The 17476-nt window shown below is 29.1% G+C and overlaps 4 protein-coding genes across 4 annotated transcripts; all 4 read left to right on the top strand.

Annotated features, from left to right (window-relative positions):
- Positions 1-1017: 1017 nt before the first annotated feature.
- LOC114165074 lies at positions 1018-2855 on the top strand. The gene is made up of 4 exons (XM_028049727.1): positions 1018-1092; positions 1252-2115; positions 2261-2404; positions 2581-2855. The coding sequence occupies exons 1-4, from the start codon at positions 1063-1065 to the stop codon at positions 2827-2829; spliced, it is 1287 nt and encodes a 428-aa protein (XP_027905528.1). The 5' UTR covers positions 1018-1062; the 3' UTR covers positions 2830-2855.
- Positions 2856-5804: 2949 nt separating this feature from the next.
- Positions 5805-7650, top strand: LOC114165071. The gene is made up of 4 exons (XM_028049725.1): positions 5805-5879; positions 6039-6902; positions 7048-7191; positions 7368-7650. Exons 1-4 carry the CDS (start codon positions 5850-5852, stop codon positions 7614-7616), a joined length of 1287 nt encoding a protein of 428 aa, XP_027905526.1. The 5' UTR covers positions 5805-5849; the 3' UTR covers positions 7617-7650.
- Positions 7651-10595: 2945 nt separating this feature from the next.
- On the top strand, positions 10596-12441 carry LOC114165073. Its single transcript, XM_028049726.1, has 4 exons — positions 10596-10670; positions 10830-11693; positions 11839-11982; positions 12159-12441. Exons 1-4 carry the CDS (start codon positions 10641-10643, stop codon positions 12405-12407), a joined length of 1287 nt encoding a protein of 428 aa, XP_027905527.1. The 5' UTR covers positions 10596-10640; the 3' UTR covers positions 12408-12441.
- Positions 12442-15386: 2945 nt separating this feature from the next.
- LOC114165701 lies at positions 15387-17251 on the top strand. The gene is made up of 4 exons (XM_028050266.1): positions 15387-15461; positions 15621-16484; positions 16630-16773; positions 16950-17251. The coding sequence occupies exons 1-4, from the start codon at positions 15432-15434 to the stop codon at positions 17091-17093; spliced, it is 1182 nt and encodes a 393-aa protein (XP_027906067.1). The 5' UTR covers positions 15387-15431; the 3' UTR covers positions 17094-17251.
- Positions 17252-17476: the final 225 nt, after the last annotated feature.

Consider the following 17476-nt stretch of genomic DNA (forward strand, 5'->3'; position numbering starts at 1 on the left):
AAATGTCAAGATGAATTTGTGAAGATTTTACATTTTGAATTTCCTTCGTTTAATGACATAAAAATAAGAGTTAAGTATGTTTTAACAAATAATATAATTAATAATAATCATAATAATTTTAAATACAAAAGTTATTACTTAAATGTATTTTAACAAATCACCCTTATTTTTCTTTTCAATTTAATTTTTACCTATTTCATTTTATTTTAATATGATTTTTTGTTAATTTTAACTTTCTTAATTTTAAATAATAAGTCATATTTCAGTTTGACATAACTTACACCAATTATATTTTATTTTAAATTATCTTTGTGACCAAAAGTAAAAGAATAATTATTCAATTTAGCCATTAAAGTAACAATGATGAAGATAAGAACGTCTCTTTGATTAACCATTTTTTCTTAACTAATGCCAATGATTTCGTTTTTATGCATGTTCATATTTTATAAAAACAAAAATATTAAAATAAGTTTGTTGGATAATGATAAAAATAAAAATATTATAATTGTTACCATGCACAATTGCTTTTATATATATGTTATATCTTAAGTGTATGTTAATTAATGTTATTAAAACTATTATTTTTCTCTTCCATAGTTGTTTGTTTGAATAAACTTCTTTTGGTTAAATATATGATTGATATTTTTAATTTTCATCTTTTAAGCATAATTTAACTCAAAACTTACTGTCATATAATATTGGAACTTTGCTATCTAGGAAAAAAACACCTATATAAGTGAAACCATGTCAAGTTTGTCCAAACAAATCATTAATCAAGTTGTTTTTACATCTACAAATAGTTACAAAGTTTCAAAATAGTTTGGTAGATCTGTAAAACTATGTCAATACACGTTAATTTAGGTTTAAATACACTACAAAACACCTTATACAACCAACAAAGAAGAGACAACCAACATCAATTTAAAATTTAGTTACGCCAGATTAATCGTCATATAGTGATCCGCCATATATAAAACTAGCAATTAATTTCATCTACCTATAAATTTACCTACTTTAAAATTTGAACGATCACACATCTTCATCCAAGAACAAATCACCACCATGATCAACACATTATCTTTTTCTTATATGGTATGAACTTTTTATCGTCAATTTTCTATTACTTTACCTTTTCTTTTCCATCTTATCCAATTCACAAGTTTTCACTACATCTTAAATCATCTACAAGATTATCAAATGAATGACCCTATATGCATATTTTCATGGCTAATGGCAACAATTTTTGTGTAGGTTGATATGAGGACTATCTCTAAAGGAGCAATAATTTTATTATCAATAATGGCGTTGCTCTTTGACACAACTGACTCCGTTGTATTAGAGTCTGGTGAAAATCATATAAAGTCAGCTACCTTTTTGTCTGAAAATTTTGAAGTGGGACCAGGGAAAGTTGTGGTGAAAACATTACTAGACATTGAATTTCCAAGGGGTCACATTGGGGTCAAGAGTTTTGATGTTGAAGTAGTTGATGAAGATGGTAATTCAGTACCTTTGTATGAAACTTACCTTCATCATTGGTTTGCTGTAAAATATATTGAAAACATTACCATGTCACAGTACATTAAACAATCTCACGACCTTAGCAATGGTATCGAATTCGAAAGAAATGATGGTGCATGCCAAGGTTTTTTGCTTCCACATTATTGGGGCTTGGGAGGAGAATCACGAGGAACATCTTCAAATCTTCCAGATCCTTTTGCAGTTGAATTAGGCAATCCTACAAAAATAAAGCATGGGTTTAAAGAAAAATGGTTGTTTAGCATCATGGTTATTGATACACGTGGAACACAAGATAGAAAAGGGTGTACAGAGTGTAGGTGCAAGCTTATGAATCTCCCAAAGGACTTTTACAATGTCACAACGGGCATCAATGGTCAATTGTTGTCTAGAAATTATAAAGGAGGGCTCTTTTGTTGTCAAGATAACGTACAATGCAAATTAAGAGATGGTTTTCGTGGCCCAACGAGAAAACTTGCCCTAAGATACAAAATAAAGTGGATTGATTGGGATGAACACCAAGTGCCTCTTAAGTTCTATATACTTGATTCAACTGATCGTGTAAGATCAAATGGTTCTACAACAATTCATGATTGTCAGGTAGATCATTTGTTCAATACACACAAGACTTTACAAATCATAAGCAAACTTTTGAAATTCATTTCTTTTCCAAACAAAAGTATTAGGCTATTAATTACTTTTTTCGTCGATATGTGAGTAAAATAAGTTTCTCAATTTGTTATAGGCAGAGTATAAGATCCCGAGAAATCATGACAATGACTTCCCTCATGTTAAGAAAGCAAACATCCCAATGACAAAAGGTGGTTATCTTATATATGGCACTGCTCATATGCACACCGGTGTTGTCAACGTTACTCTATATGGACAGGTAATATTTGATACTTTTTGTTCCCATATAAGTTGTATCATGTAGATAAACTTACGTTAAATTTTGTGTAATTCATATATTCATTAGGAATAAACTTTGGTGGTACTTTTATATCTTTATAAGGAATTAAAAGGTTTAGTAAATCATCTCTATATTTATGATTATGCTTAACTTAGGATGGAAGGGTTTTATGCACTTCAAATCCAAAATACGGGACTGGAAAAGAAGCAGGAAATGAAAAGGGCTACCTAGTTGGGATGTCAGTTTGTTATCCTAAACCCGGTTCTATCAAGATCGAGGATGGTGAAATTCTAACACTGGAATCCGTATATGAAAACAAGTTTCGTACCGGAGCTATGGGGCATTTCTACATTTACTTAGCAGAACAAATACCAAAACAAGTATTTGAAGGAAATTTGATGTGAAACTAGTGACTTATCTTTCTGTAATGACTTATATAATTTGTAGTATAACAATTGTAATACATCAACACCAATTCTAGATCATCATTATGTGTATTACTGTTGTCTTATTTTAATCCACTACTTGGTTTATGATTGTGTTCTCTTGGTGGGCTATATGGCATACAATGTTTTTTAGGCTGATTGAGCTTATAAATTAAAAATAAAGATTTTGTGAAGCATGTGTCAATTTGAATCCATTAGTAACAAAATAATATGTAGAGTTAAATCCAAATCACACTAAAGTGAAGATGAAGTGATAGGAATAACTAGAAAAACTGGAAATGAATAAATTTTCTCTTGTATTATGCAAACATTTTTCTTACATCCACGTAAAGATCTCTACAATTCACTTTCGTAAAAGGTAAATCAAAAATATCTAGGATGATTTTTCCTATAGATAAAATTTACTTCAATGAAAACCGTTAACCTACATCGTCTAACCAAACAAAAACGATGTTGTCTTACCTTTAATCCACTATTTGGTTTATGATTGTGTTCTCTTGGTGGGTTATATGGTATACAATCATTTTTTGTGCATATAGAGTTTATAAATTAAAAATAAAGAATTTTGTGAACCAAGTGTCAATTTGAATCCATTAATAACAAAAGAATGTGTAGAGTTAATTACAAATCACACCAAAGTGTAGATGAAGTGAAAGAAATAAACACAAAAACCGAAAAATAATAAATTTTCTCTCGTATTATGCAAGCTTGTTTTTATTACATCCATGTAGAGATCCTTACAATTCACTTTTGTAGAAGGAAAATCAAAATATCTAGGATGATTATTCTATAGATAAACTTACATTAAGTCTTCTGCACTTCTTATATTAATTAGTAATAAAAGTTTTAATAAATTCTACATCCTTTAAAGAAATTAACTATCTTACTGCATCATTGCTAAGTTTATGTTTTTGCATACTTAATTTGAAAAAATAGGTTTTATTACATAAATATCATTTCAAAATTATTATTGTTATTTTACTTTTAACCCACGGCTTTGTTTATGATGACTTTATTTGTGCTATAGTGTTTGTTTGATGAATTGTTTGGTATGTATAAATATTTTTATGCTAACAATATGCTAAGAAAACGTGGTCTACTAGTTGAGCTTACAATTACAAAGATGTTGTGAATCATGTGCCAATTTGAGTCTGAGAACAATAAAAAGACTTGTGTAGGGTGAGGTGCAAATCACACCAAAATGAACATTTGAAAAAAGAAATAAATGCAAAATTGAATATGAACCAATCATCCTCTATATCATGAAAGCGAAATAATTGTAGCCTTAAATTTTTTTTAATAAAAACATCATTATAACATTTATATAAAAAGTAAATTTGGTCTCAATTTGAAGAGGGACAAGATTGCTCCATTCTTTAAAAAAAACTAGGACTAAATTGAACAAAAATAACGAAGATGGGTCCAAATTGAAAATAAAACATTAACTCTGATATGTGGCACGCTGATGCATTGACATGTGGAAATTTTTTCGAAAAAGAAAAAAATAAATAAAAAAATAAATCACGAAGTGACACGTGGGAGAGTCACTGTTCGTTGACGTAATTATTTAAACGACGTTAGCAAAAAAAAGACCAAATTAAACAAAATTAACAAAAATTGGGACTTGATTGAATAAAAAATATATATTAGGACTGAATTGACACAACTAAACAAAAATAGGAACCCAATGTGTATTTTAACCTTTTTATTTATTAGAAAATTTCAAACTATCAAATTACTTAATAAGATTTTGGTTGCATATTTATGTTGTTGCATTAGTAAAGGAAAGAAAGCGAAAAAGATATGTGATTGTTTTAATGAATGAGAGAAGAATTGCCAAGATGAATTTGTGAAGATTTTTACATTTTGTATTTCCTTCATTAATAACATAAAAATAAAATAAAGTCAACATGACATGAGAGTATTGCTTATATGCCCTAATTTTATCAGCATCACCCACTAATTTTATTACTTATAATAATATAATTAATAATAATCATAATGATTTTAAATTACAAAAAATTATTATTTAAATTTATTTTAACTAATCACAGTTATTTTTCTTTCCATTTTAATTTTTACCTATCTCATTTTATTTTAATATGATTTTTGTTGATTTTAACTTTCTTAATTTTAAGTATTAAGTCCTATTTCAGTTTGACATAATTTACACCAATTATAATTTATTTTAAATTACTTTTGTCACCATGAGTAAAAGAATAATTATTCAATTTAGCCATTAAAGTAACAATGATGATGATTAGAACTTTTCTTTGATTAACATTTTTTCTTAACAAGTAAATGCCGATGATTTTGATTTTATGCATGTTCATATTTTATAAAAATAAAAATATTAAAATAAGTTTCTTGGATAATGATAAAAGAAATATCCGGCATACTTAATAAACACAATATATTATAATTGTTACCATGCACAATTGCTTTTATATATATGTTATATCTTAAGTGTATGTTAATTAATGTTATTAAAACTATTATTTTTCTCTTCCATAGTTGTTTGTTTGAATAAACTTCTTTTGGTTAAATATATGATTGATATTTTTAATTTTCATCTTTTAAGCATAATTTAACCCAAAACTACTGTCATATAATATTGGAACTTTGCTATCTAGGAAAAAAACACCTATATAAGTGAAACCATGTCAAGTTTGCCCAAACAAATCATTAATCAAGTTGTTTTTACATCTACAAATAGTTACAAAGTTTCCAAATAGTTTGGTAGATCTGTAAAACTATGTCAATACACGTTAATTTAGGTTTAAATACACTACAAAACACCTTATACAACCAACAAAGAAGAGACAACCAACATCAATTTAAAATTTAGTTACGCCAGATTAATCGTCATATAGTGATCCGCCATATATAAAACTAGCAATTAATTTCATCTACCTATAAATTTACCTACTTTAAAATTTGAACGATCACACATCTTCATCCAAGAACAAATCACCACCATGATCAACACATTATCTTTTTCTTATATGGTATGAACTTTTTATCGTCAATTTTCTATTACTTTACCTTTTCTTTTCCATCTTATCCAATTCACAAGTTTTCACTACATCTTAAATCATCTACAAGATTATCAAATGAATGACCCTATATGCATATTTTCATGGCTAATGGCAACAATTTTTGTGTAGGTTGATATGAGGACTATCTCTAAAGGAGCAATAATTTTATTATCAATAATGGCGTTGCTCTTTGACACAACTGACTCCGTTGTATTAGAGTCTGGTGAAAATCATATAAAGTCAGCTACCTTTTTGTCTGAAAATTTTGAAGTGGGACCAGGGAAAGTTGTGGTGAAAACATTACTAGACATTGAATTTCCAAGGGGTCACATTGGGGTCAAGAGTTTTGATGTTGAAGTAGTTGATGAAGATGGTAATTCAGTACCTTTGTATGAAACTTACCTTCATCATTGGTTTGCTGTAAAATATATTGAAAACATTACCATGTCACAGTACATTAAACAATCTCACGACCTTAGCAATGGTATCGAATTCGAAAGAAATGATGGTGCATGCCAAGGTTTTTTGCTTCCACATTATTGGGGCTTGGGAGGAGAATCACGAGGAACATCTTCAAATCTTCCAGATCCTTTTGCAGTTGAATTAGGCAATCCTACAAAAATAAAGCATGGGTTTAAAGAAAAATGGTTGTTTAGCATCATGGTTATTGATACACGTGGAACACAAGATAGAAAAGGGTGTACAGAGTGTAGGTGCAAGCTTATGAATCTCCCAAAGGACTTTTACAATGTCACAACGGGCATCAATGGTCAATTGTTGTCTAGAAATTATAAAGGAGGGCTCTTTTGTTGTCAAGATAACGTACAATGCAAATTAAGAGATGGTTTTCGTGGCCCAACGAGAAAACTTGCCCTAAGATACAAAATAAAGTGGATTGATTGGGATGAACACCAAGTGCCTCTTAAGTTCTATATACTTGATTCAACTGATCGTGTAAGATCAAATGGTTCTACAACAATTCATGATTGTCAGGTAGATCATTTGTTCAATACACACAAGACTTTACAAATCATAAGCAAACTTTTGAAATTCATTTCTTTTCCAAACAAAAGTATTAGGCTATTAATTACTTTTTTCGTCGATATGTGAGTAAAATAAGTTTCTCAATTTGTTATAGGCAGAGTACAAGATCCCGAGAAATCATGACAATGACTTCCCTCATGTTAAGAAAGCAAACATCCCAATGACAAAAGGTGGTTATCTTATATATGGCACTGCTCATATGCACACCGGTGTTGTCAACGTTACTCTATATGGACAGGTAATATTTGATACTTTTTGTTCCCATATAAGTTGTATCATGTAGATAAACTTACGTTAAATTTTGTGTAATTCATATATTCATTAGGAATAAACTTTGGTGGTACTTTTATATCTTTATAAGGAATTAAAAGGTTTAGTAAATCATCTCTATATTTATGATTATGCTTAACTTAGGATGGAAGGGTTTTATGCACTTCAAATCCAAAATACGGGACTGGAAAAGAAGCAGGAAATGAAAAGGGCTACCTAGTTGGGATGTCAGTTTGTTATCCTAAACCCGGTTCTATCAAGATCGAGGATGGTGAAATTCTAACACTGGAATCCGTATATGAAAACAAGTTTCGTACCGGAGCTATGGGGCATTTCTACATTTACTTAGCAGAACAAATACCAAAACAAGTATTTGAAGGAAATTTGATGTGAAACTAGTGACTTATCTTTCTGTAATGACTTATACAATTTGTAGTATAACAATTGTAATACATCAACACCAATTCTAGATCATCATTATGTGTATTACTGTTGTCTTATTTTAATCCACTACTTGGTTTATGATTGTGTTCTCTTGGTGGGCTATATGGCATACAATGTTTTTTAGGCTGATTGAGCTTATAAATTAAAAATAAAGATTTTTGTGAAGCATGTGTCAATTTGAATCCATTAGTAACAAAATAATATGTAGAGTTAAATCCAAATCACACTAAAGTGAAGATGAAGTGATAGGAATAACTAGAAAAACTGGAAATGAATAAATTTTCTCTTGTATTATGCAAACATTTTTCTTACATCCACGTAAAGATCTCTACAATTCACTTTCGTAAAAGGTAAATCAAAAATATCTAGGATGATTTTTCCTATAGATAAAATTTACTTCAATGAAAACCGTTAACCTACATCGTCTAACCAAACAAAAACGATGTTGTCTTACCTTTAATCCACTATTTGGTTTATGATTGTGTTCTCTTGGTGGGTTATATGGTATACAATCATTTTTTGTGCATATAGAGTTTATAAATTAAAAATAAAGAATTTTGTGAACCAAGTGTCAATTTGAATCCATTAATAACAAAAGAATGTGTAGAGTTAATTACAAATCACACCAAAGTGTAGATGAAGTGAAAGAAATAAACACAAAAACCGAAAAATAATAAATTTTCTCTCGTATTATGCAAGCTTGTTTTTATTACATCCATGTAGAGATCCTTACAATTCACTTTTGTAGAAGGAAAATCAAAATATCTAGGATGATTATTCCTATAGATAAACTTACATTAAGTCTTCTGCACTTCTTATATTAATTAGTAATAAAAGTTTTAATAAATTCTACATCCTTTAAAGAAATTAACTATCTTACTGCATCATTGCTAAGTTTATGTTTTTGCATACTTAATTTGAAAAAATAGGTTTTATTACATAAATATCATTTCAAAATTATTATTGTTATTTTACTTTTAACCCACGGCTTTGTTTATGATGACTTTATTTGTGCTATAGTGTTTGTTTGATGAATTGTTTGGTATGTATAAATATTTTTATGCTAACAATATGCTAAGAAAACGCGGTCTACTAGTTGAGCTTACAATTACAAAGATGTTGTGAATCATGTGCCAATTTGAGTCTGAGAACAATAAAAAGACTTGTGTAGGGTGAGGTGCAAATCACACCAAAATGAACATTTGAAAAAAGAAATAAATGCAAAATTGAATATGAACCAATCATCCTCTATATCATGAAAGCGAAATAATTGTAGCCTTAAATTTTTTTTAATAAAAACATCATTATAACATTTATATAAAAAGTAAATTTGGTCTCAATTTGAAGAGGGACAAGATTGCTCCATTCTTTAAAAAAAACTAGGACTAAATTGAACAAAAATAACGAAGATGGGTCCAAATTGAAAATAAAACATTAACTCTGATATGTGGCACGCTGATGCATTGACATGTGGAAATTTTTTCGAAAAAGAAAAAAATAAATAAAAAAATAAATCACGAAGTGACACGTGGGAGAGTCACTGTTCGTTGACGTAAATTATTTAAACGACGTTAGCAAAAAAAAGACCAAATTAAACAAAATTAACAAAAATTGGGACTTGATTGAATAAAAAATATATATTAGGACTGAATTGACACAACTAAACAAAAATAGGAACCCAATGTGTATTTTAACCTTTTTATTTATTAGAAAATTTCAAACTATCAAATTACTTAATAAGATTTTGGTTGCATATTTATGTTGTTGCATTAGTAAAGGAAAGAAAGCGAAAAAGATATGTGATTGTTTTAATGAATGAGAGAAGAATTGCCAAGATGAATTTGTGAAGATTTTTACATTTTGTATTTCCTTCATTAATAACATAAAAATAAAATAAAGTCAACATGACATGAGAGTATTGCTTATATGCCCTAATTTTATCAGCATCACCCACTAATTTTATTACTTATAATAATATAATTAATAATAATCATAATGATTTTAAATTACAAAAAATTATTATTTAAATTTATTTTAACTAATCACAGTTATTTTTCTTTCCATTTTAATTTTTACCTATCTCATTTTATTTTAATATGATTTTTGTTGATTTTAACTTTCTTAATTTTAAGTATTAAGTCCTATTTCAGTTTGACATAATTTACACCAATTATAATTTATTTTAAATTACTTTTGTCACCATGAGTAAAAGAATAATTATTCAATTTAGCCATTAAAGTAACAATGATGATGATTAGAACTTTTCTTTGATTAACATTTTTTCTTAACAAGTAAATGCCGATGATTTTGATTTTATGCATGTTCATATTTTATAAAAATAAAAATATTAAAATAAGTTTCTTGGATAATGATAAAAGAAATATCTGGCATACTTAATAAACACAATATATTATAATTGTTACCATGCACAATTGCTTTTATATATATGTTATATCTTAAGTGTATGTTAATTAATGTTATTAAAACTATTATTTTTCTCTTCCATAGTTGTTTGTTTGAATAAACTTCTTTTGGTTAAATATATGATTGATATTTTTAATTTTCATCTTTTAAGCATAATTTAACTCAAAACTTACTGTCATATAATATTGGAACTTTGCTATCTAGGAAAAAAACACCTATATAAGTGAAACCATGTCAAGTTTGTCCAAACAAATCATTAATCAAGTTGTTTTTACATCTACAAATAGTTACAAAGTTTCAAAATAGTTTGGTAGATCTGTAAAACTATGTCAATACACGTTAATTTAGGTTTAAATACACTACAAAACACCTTATACAACCAACAAAGAAGAGACAACCAACATCAATTTAAAATTTAGTTACGCCAGATTAATCGTCATATAGTGATCCGCCATATATAAAACTAGCAATTAATTTCATCTACCTATAAATTTACCTACTTTAAAATTTGAACGATCACACATCTTCATCCAAGAACAAATCACCACCATGATCAACACATTATCTTTTTCTTATATGGTATGAACTTTTTATCGTCAATTTTCTATTACTTTACCTTTTCTTTTCCATCTTATCCAATTCACAAGTTTTCACTACATCTTAAATCATCTACAAGATTATCAAATGAATGACCCTATATGCATATTTTCATGGCTAATGGCAACAATTTTTGTGTAGGTTGATATGAGGACTATCTCTAAAGGAGCAATAATTTTATTATCAATAATGGCGTTGCTCTTTGACACAACTGACTCCGTTGTATTAGAGTCTGGTGAAAATCATATAAAGTCAGCTACCTTTTTGTCTGAAAATTTTGAAGTGGGACCAGGGAAAGTTGTGGTGAAAACATTACTAGACATTGAATTTCCAAGGGGTCACATTGGGGTCAAGAGTTTTGATGTTGAAGTAGTTGATGAAGATGGTAATTCAGTACCTTTGTATGAAACTTACCTTCATCATTGGTTTGCTGTAAAATATATTGAAAACATTACCATGTCACAGTACATTAAACAATCTCACGACCTTAGCAATGGTATCGAATTCGAAAGAAATGATGGTGCATGCCAAGGTTTTTTGCTTCCACATTATTGGGGCTTGGGAGGAGAATCACGAGGAACATCTTCAAATCTTCCAGATCCTTTTGCAGTTGAATTAGGCAATCCTACAAAAATAAAGCATGGGTTTAAAGAAAAATGGTTGTTTAGCATCATGGTTATTGATACACGTGGAACACAAGATAGAAAAGGGTGTACAGAGTGTAGGTGCAAGCTTATGAATCTCCCAAAGGACTTTTACAATGTCACAACGGGCATCAATGGTCAATTGTTGTCTAGAAATTATAAAGGAGGGCTCTTTTGTTGTCAAGATAACGTACAATGCAAATTAAGAGATGGTTTTCGTGGCCCAACGAGAAAACTTGCCCTAAGATACAAAATAAAGTGGATTGATTGGGATGAACACCAAGTGCCTCTTAAGTTCTATATACTTGATTCAACTGATCGTGTAAGATCAAATGGTTCTACAACAATTCATGATTGTCAGGTAGATCATTTGTTCAATACACACAAGACTTTACAAATCATAAGCAAACTTTTGAAATTCATTTCTTTTCCAAACAAAAGTATTAGGCTATTAATTACTTTTTTCGTCGATATGTGAGTAAAATAAGTTTCTCAATTTGTTATAGGCAGAGTACAAGATCCCGAGAAATCATGACAATGACTTCCCTCATGTTAAGAAAGCAAACATCCCAATGACAAAAGGTGGTTATCTTATATATGGCACTGCTCATATGCACACCGGTGTTGTCAACGTTACTCTATATGGACAGGTAATATTTGATACTTTTTGTTCCCATATAAGTTGTATCATGTAGATAAACTTACGTTAAATTTTGTGTAATTCATATATTCATTAGGAATAAACTTTGGTGGTACTTTTATATCTTTATAAGGAATTAAAAGGTTTAGTAAATCATCTCTATATTTATGATTATGCTTAACTTAGGATGGAAGGGTTTTATGCACTTCAAATCCAAAATACGGGACTGGAAAAGAAGCAGGAAATGAAAAGGGCTACCTAGTTGGGATGTCAGTTTGTTATCCTAAACCCGGTTCTATCAAGATCGAGGATGGTGAAATTCTAACACTGGAATCCGTATATGAAAACAAGTTTCGTACCGGAGCTATGGGGCATTTCTACATTTACTTAGCAGAACAAATACCAAAACAAGTATTTGAAGGAAATTTGATGTGAAACTAGTGACTTATCTTTCTGTAATGACTTATACAATTTGTAGTATAACAATTGTAATACATCAACACCAATTCTAGATCATCATTATGTGTATTACTGTTGTCTTATTTTAATCCACTACTTGGTTTATGATTGTGTTCTCTTGGTGGGCTATATGGCATACAATGTTTTTTAGGCTGATTGAGCTTATAAATTAAAAATAAAGATTTTTGTGAAGCATGTGTCAATTTGAATCCATTAGTAACAAAATAATATGTAGAGTTAAATCCAAATCACACTAAAGTGAAGATGAAGTGATAGGAATAACTAGAAAAACTGGAAATGAATAAATTTTCTCTTGTATTATGCAAACATTTTTCTTACATCCACGTAAAGATCTCTACAATTCACTTTCGTAAAAGGTAAATCAAAAATATCTAGGATGATTTTTCCTATAGATAAAATTTACTTCAATGAAAACCGTTAACCTACATCGTCTAACCAAACAAAAACGATGTTGTCTTACCTTTAATCCACTATTTGGTTTATGATTGTGTTCTCTTGGTGGGTTATATGGTATACAATCATTTTTTGTGCATATAGAGTTTATAAATTAAAAATAAAGAATTTTGTGAACCAAGTGTCAATTTGAATCCATTAATAACAAAAGAATGTGTAGAGTTAATTACAAATCACACCAAAGTGTAGATGAAGTGAAAGAAATAAACACAAAAACCGAAAAATAATAAATTTTCTCTCGTATTATGCAAGCTTGTTTTTATTACATCCATGTAGAGATCCTTACAATTCACTTTTGTAGAAGGAAAATCAAAATATCTAGGATGATTATTCCTATAGATAAACTTACATTAAGTCTTCTGCACTTCTTATATTAATTAGTAATAAAAGTTTTAATAAATTCTACATCCTTTAAAGAAATTAACTATCTTACTGCATCATTGCTAAGTTTATGTTTTTGCATACTTAATTTGAAAAAATAGGTTTTATTACATAAATATCATTTCAAAATTATTATTGTTATTTTACTTTTAACCCACGGCTTTGTTTATGATGACTTTATTTGTGCTATAGTGTTTGTTTGATGAATTGTTTGGTATGTATAAATATTTTTATGCTAACAATATGCTAAGAAAACGCGGTCTACTAGTTGAGCTTACAATTACAAAGATGTTGTGAATCATGTGCCAATTTGAGTCTGAGAACAATAAAAAGACTTGTGTAGGGTGAGGTGCAAATCACACCAAAATGAACATTTGAAAAAAGAAATAAATGCAAAATTGAATATGAACCAATCATCCTCTATATCATGAAAGCGAAATAATTGTAGCCTTAAATTTTTTTTAATAAAAACATCATTATAACATTTATATAAAAATTAAATTTGGTCTCAATTTGAAGAGGGACAAGATTGCTCCATTCTTTAAAAAAAACTAGGACTAAATTGAACAAAAATAACGAAGATGGGTCCAAATTGAAAATAAAACATTAACTCTGATATGTGGCACGCTGATGCATTGACATGTGGAAATTTTTTCGAAAAAGAAAAAAATAAATAAAAAAATAAATCACGAAGTGACACGTGGGAGAGTCACTGTTCGTTGACGTTAATTATTTAAACGACGTTAGCAAAAAAAAGACCAAATTAAACAAAATTAACAAAAATTGGGACTTGATTGAATAAAAAATATATATTAGGACTGAATTGACACAACTAAACAAAAATAGGAACCCAATGTGTATTTTAACCTTTTTATTTATTAGAAAATTTCAAACTATCAAATTACTTAATAAGATTTTGGTTGCATATTTATGTTGTTGCATTAGTAAAGGAAAGAAAGCGAAAAAGATATGTGATTGTTTTAATGAATGAGAGAAGAATTGCCAAGATGAATTTGTGAAGATTTTTACATTTTGTATTTCCTTCATTAATAACATAAAAATAAAATAAAGTCAACATGACATGAGAGTATTGCTTATATGCCCTAATTTTATCAGCATCACCAACTAATTTTATTACTTATAATAATATAATTAATAATAATCATAATGATTTTAAATTACAAAAAATTATTATTTAAATTTATTTTAACTAATCACAGTTATTTTTCTTTCCATTTTAATTTTTACCTATCTCATTTTATTTTAATATGATTTTTGTTGATTTTAACTTTCTTAATTTTAAGTATTAAGTCCTATTTCAGTTTGACATAATTTACACCAATTATAATTTATTTTAAATTACTTTTGTCACCATGAGTAAAAGAATAATTATTCAATTTAGCCATTAAAGTAACAATGATGATGATTAGAACTTTTCTTTGATTAACATTTTTTCTTAACAAGTAAATGCCGATGATTTTGATTTTATGCATGTTCATATTTTATAAAAATAAAAATATTAAAATAAGTTTCTTGGATAATGATAAAAGAAATATCCGGCATACTTAATAAACACAATATATTATAATTGTTACCATGCACAATTGCTTTTATATATATGTTATATCTTAAGTGTATGTTAATTAATGTTATTAAAACTATTATTTTTCTCTTCCATAGTTGTTTGTTTGAATAAACTTCTTTTGGTTAAATATATGATTGATATTTTTAATTTTCATCTTTTAAGCATAATTTAACTCAAAACTTACTGTCATATAATATTGGAACTTTGCTATCTAGGAAAAAAACACCTATATAAGTGAAACCATGTCAAGTTTGTCCAAACAAATCATTAATCAAGTTGTTTTTACATCTACAAATAGTTACAAAGTTTCAAAATAGTTTGGTAGATCTGTAAAACTATGTCAATACACGTTAATTTAGGTTTAAATACACTACAAAACACCTTATACAACCAACAAAGAAGAGACAACCAACATCAATTTAAAATTTAGTTACGCCAGATTAATCGTCATATAGTGATCCGCCATATATAAAACTAGCAATTAATTTCATCTACCTATAAATTTACCTACTTTAAAATTTGAACGATCACACATCTTCATCCAAGAACAAATCACCACCATGATCAACACATTATCTTTTTCTTATATGGTATGAACTTTTTATCGTCAATTTTCTATTACTTTACCTTTTCTTTTCCATCTTATCCAATTCACAAGTTTTCACTACATCTTAAATCATCTACAAGATTATCAAATGAATGACCCTATATGCATATTTTCATGGCTAATGGCAACAATTTTTGTGTAGGTTGATATGAGGACTATCTCTAAAGGAGCAATAATTTTATTATCAATAATGGCGTTGCTCTTTGACACAACTGACTCCGTTGTATTAGAGTCTGGTGAAAATCATATAAAGTCAGCTACCTTTTTGTCTGAAAATTTTGAAGTGGGACCAGGGAAAGTTGTGGTGAAAACATTACTAGACATTGAATTTCCAAGGGGTCACATTGGGGTCAAGAGTTTTGATGTTGAAGTAGTTGATGAAGATGGTAATTCAGTACCTTTGTATGAAACTTACCTTCATCATTGGTTTGCTGTAAAATATATTGAAAACATTACCATGTCACAGTACATTAAACAATCTCACGACCTTAGCAATGGTATCGAATTCGAAAGAAATGATGGTGCATGCCAAGGTTTTTTGCTTCCACATTATTGGGGCTTGGGAGGAGAATCACGAGGAACATCTTCAAATCTTCCAGATCCTTTTGCAGTTGAATTAGGCAATCCTACAAAAATAAAGCATGGGTTTAAAGAAAAATGGTTGTTTAGCATCATGGTTATTGATACACGTGGAACACAAGATAGAAAAGGGTGTACAGAGTGTAGGTGCAAGCTTATGAATCTCCCAAAGGACTTTTACAATGTCACAACGGGCATCAATGGTCAATTGTTGTCTAGAAATTATAAAGGAGGGCTCTTTTGTTGTCAAGATAACGTACAATGCAAATTAAGAGATGGTTTTCGTGGCCCAACGAGAAAACTTGCCCTAAGATACAAAATAAAGTGGATTGATTGGGATGAACACCAAGTGCCTCTTAAGTTCTATATACTTGATTCAACTGATCGTGTAAGATCAAATGGTTCTACAACAATTCATGATTGTCAGGTAGATCATTTGTTCAATACACACAAGACTTTACAAATCATAAGCAAACTTTTGAAATTCATTTCTTTTCCAAACAAAAGTATTAGGCTATTAATTACTTTTTTCGTCGATATGTGAGTAAAATAAGTTTCTCAATTTGTTATAGGCAGAGTACAAGATCCCGAGAAATCATGACAATGACTTCCCTCATGTTAAGAAAGCAAACATCCCAATGACAAAAGGTGGTTATCTTATATATGGCACTGCTCATATGCACACCGGTGTTGTCAATGTTACTCTATATGGACAGGTAATATTTGATATTTTTTGTTCCCATATAAGTTGTATCATGTAGATAAACTTACGTTAAATTTTGTGTAATTCATATATTCATTAGGAATACATTTTGGTGGTACTTTTATATCTTTATAAGGAATTAAAAGGTTCAGTGAATCATCTCTATATTTATGATTATGCTTAACTTAGGATGGAAGGGTTTTATGCACTTCAAATCCAAAATACGGGACTGGAAAAGAAGCAGGAAATGAAAAGGGCTACCTAGTTGGGATGTCAGTTTGTTATCCTAAACCCGGTTCTATTAAGATCGAAGATGGTGAAATTCTACGTTAGTGATGCTTGTGCAGAGTTTGTATCGTTGTCAGTAACTATTTAAAAAAACTTGTTATTTGATGAATTGAGTTGGACGTATTGTACTTTAAGTCTGCCACTGACTCATCATACATCATTTACTATTAAATATTAATTAAAGATCGGAATGGATTATCATCAAAAGTGAAACCGACATCCATCATCACGACTTTAATTTTAGATGTGCAAAAACCGGTTTCTACCATAACGACATCGTTTTTTAAAAAACAAAAATGAAACCGGCTGGGGGAAGGACGACTTCACCTTTAATGTCGTCCATGACGACTTGACCCTGTTTCGCAAAAAAAAAATTCGAGAGACCCTATTTTACAAATTCAAATTACAATAGACCCCCAATTACAAAA

Source organism: Vigna unguiculata, chromosome 10 (genome assembly GCF_004118075.2).
Source record: "Vigna unguiculata cultivar IT97K-499-35 chromosome 10, ASM411807v1, whole genome shotgun sequence".
Lineage (NCBI taxonomy): Eukaryota > Viridiplantae > Streptophyta > Magnoliopsida > Fabales > Fabaceae > Vigna > Vigna unguiculata.